Below are 7,529 nucleotides of genomic sequence, written 5' to 3' on the forward strand. Positions count from 1 at the left end.
CTTTACCAGCTCCACCTGTTAATACTAATATCTAACCAGCCAATCGCATGGCAGCATGGTGACGTGGTGAAGACGACTTACTGAAGTTCAAACTGAGCATCAGAATGAGGAAGAACTGGGATTTAAGTGACTTTGAACGTGGCATGGTTGTTGAGTATTTACTGGGATTTTCACACATATCACACATCTCCAGGGTTTACAGAGAATGGTCTGAAGAAAATTCTTGCTTGTGTTGTTCTTACTCTCAACTGGATCATTGTACAATTAAGCAATAAAACTTAAGGACAAAAGCCAATCCGCTACCACCTCTGTAAAATTCTTGAAGTAGAAATTGCCAAGCTTTGCAAGTTTTAGTGACCTGTGCTTTCTCAAACTAATATATAAATTAGTTCTTAATTAGTTCAGAGACAGAACAGCAATAGTCACCAGAGGTTCCACCAACCAGAACTGGAAGCTCCCACACTGCAGAACTTTGTTTGGTTAGTCTGCCTTTTCTTAGTGCAAAGCTGTAGAATACATTACCAGCTGAGTTTAAAACCTTCACCTGTAGACTTAAATCTAGGCTTAAAACAAACCAAAACTGGAACCACTTGTAAATAGTGCTGTATGTGTGTATGTGAATGAATTATAGATTTGTATTGTGTGTTTAGGTGAGTTTAACGTAGGGTTTTTGTATACATTATTGTATTTTAATGTAGTGTAGAAAGGCCCAACCAGGGACAAGAGTTGAGAATTAGCTTTGGCTAAAAACACTGCATGACATCAGCTGCTATGTACAAATGCAGTGTCCCTGTCAAATAATTTAAATAAATCACATCACCATGTGTACAGTTTGCAGCATCCATTTCATCAGTGACCACATCATGCTGACAAACTATGCTTTTTTTATGAAAATGAAAGCAAGAACAGAGGTAATGTTTTTCAATCGTCTGGTGTAAGTTCAATAAGAAAAATCCTAAATGTAATTAAATTAAATAGAATTAGATATATTTGTAAATGTAAATAAATTGGAAATCATTTACGTGTAAAACCTTTGAGTTTATCATCTACTAAACTCTACTTCAGTCTGCTTCACTGTCACTGCTTCTTCTTTGCTTTATTTAAATTGTTTAGCTTGACAAATTATTCATAAGTTACTGCAACACTAATAAGTTCTTCTTTCTAAATAAAAAACATAAAATTAGGTTGGTGGCCAGATGGACCTGGACAGAGGTGACTTGTTTCCTAACATGTTGAAGATGTTGATGCATGCTCCGTGTCTGTGTATGCAGTCTGGTGACCAAATGCTCTTCCCTTCCAGACACAGCTTTGTGTGCAGGAGAAGACATGCTGTCAGTAAACTTCACTTTCTCTGTGGCACAGCAGAGTTGTACAAACTCTGACTCTAATTCCAAATACAAACTTTGCTGAGGTAGGATTGTAACTTTGGATTTTTGCATCAGGTCTTCCATGTAATCCGGAGGTTCTCTGTCCGTGTGGAAGGCATCAGTTTCCAGGACCTGAGGACAGAGCTGGACTATCTCAGTACGCTGGACATCAGGTAACCTGGACATCTTGATGCATGTGGTTTAAATATGAGACGTCACTTCAAGAAAATGTTGAATATGTTGCTCTGTTTATTCAGAACCTCGCTGGCTTTTCTCATAAATAAAGGTCACATCTTCTGTACAATCGACGAGCATCATTTCAAGTCTGCAGAGCATTAATTGGCTTCCTGACAGCTGGGAGTAAACGGAAAAGTCCGGGCCTGTGGCTGATAGGATGGAGGAGCTGTTCACATTGTTTGGTGATAATCTGAGTTATTGTTTCATGGTTTTTGTTTTGGTGTAAAACTGAAAATGCATTTACTGTTTTCTATAAATGGCTTCTGGTTTGCTGCTCAGGCTCCTTTCCGTTGGCCATATTATACACAACTTGTAGATGTCCTGCAACTGACAATTAAAGCATTGTTTGAAAAGCATCTGTTGCAGGCCTCAGTCTGAATAGCTGCAGTTCAGCCCCTTTTACACCATTCAGTGATGCCATAATCCAATCACCTCATTCAACGTCCAAATTTCTCTCTCATTGTTCCCTCAGAGCGTGAGGCCTCAAGGCTGTCCCACTTAAGCGTTAAAGTATGGAGAGAGAAAAGTGCCACAATTTTAAAAAATGATTAAATGTGTCAGTGCTTTTAAATAAGTCCATAAATAATTAAATTTCTACCACACTGAGCACATACGGCAGGGATCACCAACTCCGGTCCTCGAGGGCTGGTATCCTGCAGGCATTGCTGTTGGAGATCCATTTTATTTGAATCAGGTGTTGGGAGCACCTTGCCCCGCCCACATGGTGGCTATAAAAGGTCAGGTGAACCCTATAATAAATACTGATATTTCCATGATGGCTCAGGAGGGAAAAGAGGGAAGAAGCAGATTTATTTGGAATGTGAGACTGAGATCCTTATGGACCACATTGGAAAACTAGAACAGATTTTATCTGGTGGGGATTGGCGTGGTCATCACTGGGTCAGAAAAGCAGAGGAGGGCAGCAGGTGGAGATGCTGTCAACACCATATCAGAGGGAAGACATGTCAGAGAGGATGAAGCAGCTCATTTATTCCTTTATTTTCATACAGAAAATGAATGGAACTGGCTCATAAGCCATGCAGTAAGTCTTGCTGGTCTCTGAAAATCCGCTCACTCCGGAGTCTCGTGTCGTTTCGTCCATATAAGCTGTTGTTCGTCTTTACGCGCTGGGGTGCCATTTATATCAACCATCAAACTTCTATACAGCTACAGGTGGGAAACACCCTGACTTTAGCCTGACTGATGAGCATGTTTCCATGGCGACCATGTCATCTTTAATTGTAATGATTATTAATCTGTCTGGCACATGTTGGCAGCAGACTGTCGCCTTATTTATCCTGAATGGATTTTATAACATAAGTTTTCACAATGACAGAACATATTCTAGTGGTTGGAGTTCTTATTAATAACAAATCCACTTTTTCTTTTAGAGGAGTTAGGAGTATTTAAATCAGATGTGCCTCTTTATTGATTTTTGCAAATAGCTTTAAAATATAATGGGATGTGAAAAGTAAGTCGCACATTTACACATTCACATTTCCCTGGTTTTATTCTGTCGCAGTTTCTCGTTTCTCCACATTTTGTGCATACACCATGGTCAGAGTTGCCGTGGAGATAAGAACATTCCCACCAAGTTTGTTTTTTTTATAAATCCCAAAAGTTGACTGTAATTGGTGTACGCCGATTTTTGTACGTACGCCAGCTTTATAAATGAGGCACCAGCTGCTCACCCAAATGGCTAAAGCTTTATTTATACTCTACGTTAAATACATATACAGACGGAGTCTTCTGTGTACTTTACATGCATATATCATCTCTTTTTTAGACATTATGGATGAGTTTAAAGGTATGAGTGAGAAGAAGGGTTAAAAAAAATTCCACAGTTAATATAAGACTTGTGACAGTCAACATACTCCCATCAATCCTATGGTGGCATGGCTATTAGTCACTGTTCAACAATGCCCCCCCTCCCATGAGTTCTGGTGGTGCTGCTCTATTTACTACATCTGGGTATGCAACTGCAAACTCTGAAAACAAGCCTGAAGTAAGCATGAAACGGACCTAGAGGATAGACAAAGGGCTTCATATGCATTAAGCATAAATGAGTCTTAAAAATAAAACTTTGTGGAATCAGCTTTTAATTTATTTCCAGAATTCAGTGGTCTTAGGTGGGAGTCTATCCACATGGCACTTTGACTTTACAATCTGTCAGATGTGAGGACGCCTCTTTTTCTCAGCCCTCTTCCCGTCTCCTCACAGATCCTCTGATGGACTTTGGTTCTGGACTCTGGCTGGACTGGTCCTGAACTTTTTATGTTCTTCTGATGAAGCAGTTTTGTTGACATGGACGTCTGTTTGGACTCGTCATGTTGAAAGATGAAATTCCTCTTCAGCAGACACCTGAGGGTTTTGAGCCAAAAGTTAATGTGGTGTTTAGGTCTGTTCTGAACTCCATCCACCTTGACTAATGCTACAGTTTCAGCCCCCCCCCCCCCCCCCCCTTTTTGGGGGGGATGTATGACCATAAAGACCATAGTCTCAGACCAGAACACATTTTTACTTGATATTTTTTTTCTGTAGATTGTAGTCAGGCTTGGATGTTTGTCAGAAAAGTCTACCATCTTTAAACCTTCCTAAAAGTCCAGACATATGGAAAATACAGGGGATTGTTGTCACCTATAGGACCCAACCAGAGCTTCCAGCATCTCCTTCAGCCCTGCTGTAGGTCAGCCTCCCTTTTCATCTCATCTTTTCTACACTTTTTGATGACTGTCTTCACTGTGTTATATTAACTGCTTTATATTAACCCTTTTATGCATTTTCTTTCTTTTAATTTTCTGCAGTTTAAATTTCTTGTTCAGACTTTGGAGGCTTGGTTGCAACATGGAACAGGTTTAAAGAGAAGAGCTTCAAAAGGCCTGAGATGCCTTCTTTTCTGGGAGTAATACAGCTGGAACAGAAGCCCAAACAGGTTCTATTATGCTCTGTATATTCTGGAGGACTGTCTAAGGCAGGGGTGTCCAGCCCTGGTCCTCAAGGGTCACGATCAAACCCACTTAGCACTAATCAGTGAGTAATTGTGCATAGGAAGATTAATCCATTTCATTTGAGTCAGGTGTGTTGGAGCAGGGATACATGTAAAACCAAATTTCCTGTCAGGGATAAATAAAATTTATTAAATAACCTCAATAACAGCTCAAATGGCACCTGAACAGCTGCAAACCACTGGAAGCAAAGAAGAAGAGGGAGGTCTCTGTCAGTGCTTTTGTACGGAAACGGTTTTGGTTCTGGCTTCGTTCTGAGAATCTCTGTGCTTTCTGGTGAACCAGCCCATATTCACGCCAGTTTAACCAGAGCCAAACTGGGAGGATTTTACTCTGAAAGTAAACATCAGCATGTTGATCCTGATCATCATGGAGCCGGATGGTTTATTCATCAGCAGTTATCAGGTAAGAGGCAGGGTACACCTGGACAGGCCACCAGTCCATCACAGACACCAGGATATTTATATACAAAAATTGCCATCAGTCTTCCCCAGTTGAACCTGCAGAGCTCAAACGGTCCCACTGGCTGCTGTTCGGCCCGACATTGAATTGACTAGTTTCAAGTTACGGCAACCTTCTACACTAACAATAAATACAGTGAAATATTTTTGTTTAACATGATGCAAAGTTGAAGGACGTTCTTTCTTATGAGCTAGAAATCAATGTCAACATGATGAGGAATTAAAGAACCTAACTATGATTTATTCGTCCTGAAAAACAACCATTTTGACCACATCCATCCATCCAGATGTTCAAAGCAGCTGTGACAGGATAATTTAGCCTGTAGGAGGTTTCTCAGTTATATATTCGTTTACTTAGAAGATACATTTTTGTGGTCATTATGGGCTTTCATACATCTCATTTAAGGTGTGGTCACTTTAAAAGTTGGCCTTTCAGTTTGTGATTTGGTCTCATCATCATCCTACTACTACACCCAAAAATGTCTGGAATTTTTCTTCTTCTAAGGAGCTTCACCATGGAGATGGCAAAACTTCCCATTTGTCACGGTTTGTGGGTTTTTATGTCTTTGGTGTTTGGTTGTCATACAGATTTCCATGTTTTCTCTTAGGATTTCTGTTTTTCTGTGCGTCTTGTATTCTTGCTGCATTTCCCAGTCAGCTCTTTGTGTTGTCTCACGGGTCAAATCTGGTGTCTTAACCGCAGATTTGTGCCTTCTGTCCACATGCAAATGCCGTTTTTGGGCATTGAAAGCAAACATTTTGTAAAACGGTTCCAGGGTGAAGATTCTCATTGGTTCTGATGTTTGCGTGTAGACGGGAAAATCCAGGAATTTTGGCTTTGATGTCAGACTGTGTCCGGATGTCTCCTTCCTTTAACATCACAAATAGCTTGAATTGACATGGCGTCACATTTACTTCATCAGCTGAAACATTACGCGGTGATGAACCAGTGTAGAGCAGTGGGTGGTGAGCATGTTCTTTGCTGCTGCAAAATACCTTACATTCATCCAGAGATATTCACAAGTCATTTCTTTGTCCAAGTCAAGTCACAAGTCTGCTTAGATCCCTGCAATGTCAAATCATCATACTTCCCCTTTACCTACCAACCCTTTGTAATGGCATAAGATTAAAAGGAGAAATATTGCATCCCTCTCCACAGGAGCTTTTCTTTGCTTTACTGAAAACTTGCAGATGAATGTGGAACTTCAGAAGGGACGTCTGGGGAAATCACAGCAGGCTGGAGATCAGGAAGAACACATTTAAAGTACTCTGCCTCACCTCAAGGGGGCATAGTTACATGCTGTTGGATGAATAGTGAAATAAGAAGCTCTTTTCAGTTCTTACAATGTAAATCTGACTCTAGAGGAGTCAGTGCCTCACCAGCCATGAACACCACCGCATGTCATAGATCTCCTTCAGCATTCTTTGTTCAGCTGCTGAGAAAATGAAGCTCTCGGCTTGTTCTCTTTTTCTGCAGCTCCTCTTTTCCACCATCCACTTGTCAGGGCTTCCTACGTTCCTCAGGATCTCCCACATAGCCAGGCTATGTAAGCCTCTTGAATTAGCTTCCAGTAGATGCAGCTGAAATGTGTTAGTGGAACGGCTTGAGCCTTAATTCAGAGATGGTGTTAGTTCAAGCGAAGCTTTACAGCCTGGCTTTCTGTAGCCACGTTGGTGGAATACACCCCAGGTGTACCTGCCTCTCGCCTGATGATTGTTGGGATAGACTCCAGCTTCCCGGTGACCCTGAATTGGACTAAACGGTATAGAAAATGGATGGATGGATGGATGGATGGATGGCTGAATGGTTGCCTGATCCAAAAAAAAATGGGCAGTTAATTTTAATTTTGAAGTCTTTATTTTTCATTTGTCCCTTTTAATAAAACATACCAAAAACAAAAACACTAAAACAACAAAGACTTATATGTTGCGTTGATTACTGTGTACTTTGTCCGAATTATTGTATTTCAAAAAATATCCACCAGGGGGCAGAGGACTTACTTCAGATTGTACACTGCAAAGTTTTGAGTTTTGATGTTTTTCAAATCCACAATAAATATCCATCAAAATTCTAAGCAGAATTTCTTTAAGCTGGAGGTTTGAAGTAAAACAAACAAACAAACAAACAAAAACAAGGACAAAAAACAGGTTTTTGACAAAGTTCTATTGATTATCTGAAAATGTTGATCACTGCAGTTTTAACAATATATGTACAAGACACAATAACTAAAACCACATTTACATCAGATTTATCTTTTTCTCTCATGACCAGTAATAAATGTCGACTTTACATGAGCAGTTGCTTGCCATCATTTCTAAAGAATCTTACCGCTTCACCACATCCCAAAGCTGCTCTACTGGACTGAGATCTGGTGGCTGTGGAGGCCGTTGGAGTCCAGTGAACTCATCGTCATGTTCTAGAAAGCAGGTGGAGATGATCTGAGCTTTGTGACATGGTG

The 7,529-nt window shown here is 40.4% G+C and overlaps 1 protein-coding gene across 1 annotated transcript in view; it reads left to right on the forward strand.

Moving 5' to 3' along the window:
• Positions 1–2,040, forward strand: part of LOC121628289 (replication protein A 32 kDa subunit-like) — a 9,985-nt gene extending 7,945 nt beyond the window's left edge. The window contains exons 8-9 of the mRNA XM_041967305.1: positions 1,443–1,540; positions 1,625–2,040. Of these exons, the coding sequence (XP_041823239.1) occupies positions 1,443–1,540; positions 1,625–1,706 (180 nt within the window). The 3' untranslated portion in view covers positions 1,707–2,040. The remainder of the gene's footprint in view (positions 1–1,442; positions 1,541–1,624) is intronic.
• The last annotated feature ends 5,489 nt before the right edge of the window (positions 2,041–7,529 follow it).

Source organism: Melanotaenia boesemani, chromosome 17 (genome assembly GCF_017639745.1).
Source record: "Melanotaenia boesemani isolate fMelBoe1 chromosome 17, fMelBoe1.pri, whole genome shotgun sequence".
NCBI classification, from domain to species: domain Eukaryota; kingdom Metazoa; phylum Chordata; class Actinopteri; order Atheriniformes; family Melanotaeniidae; genus Melanotaenia; species Melanotaenia boesemani.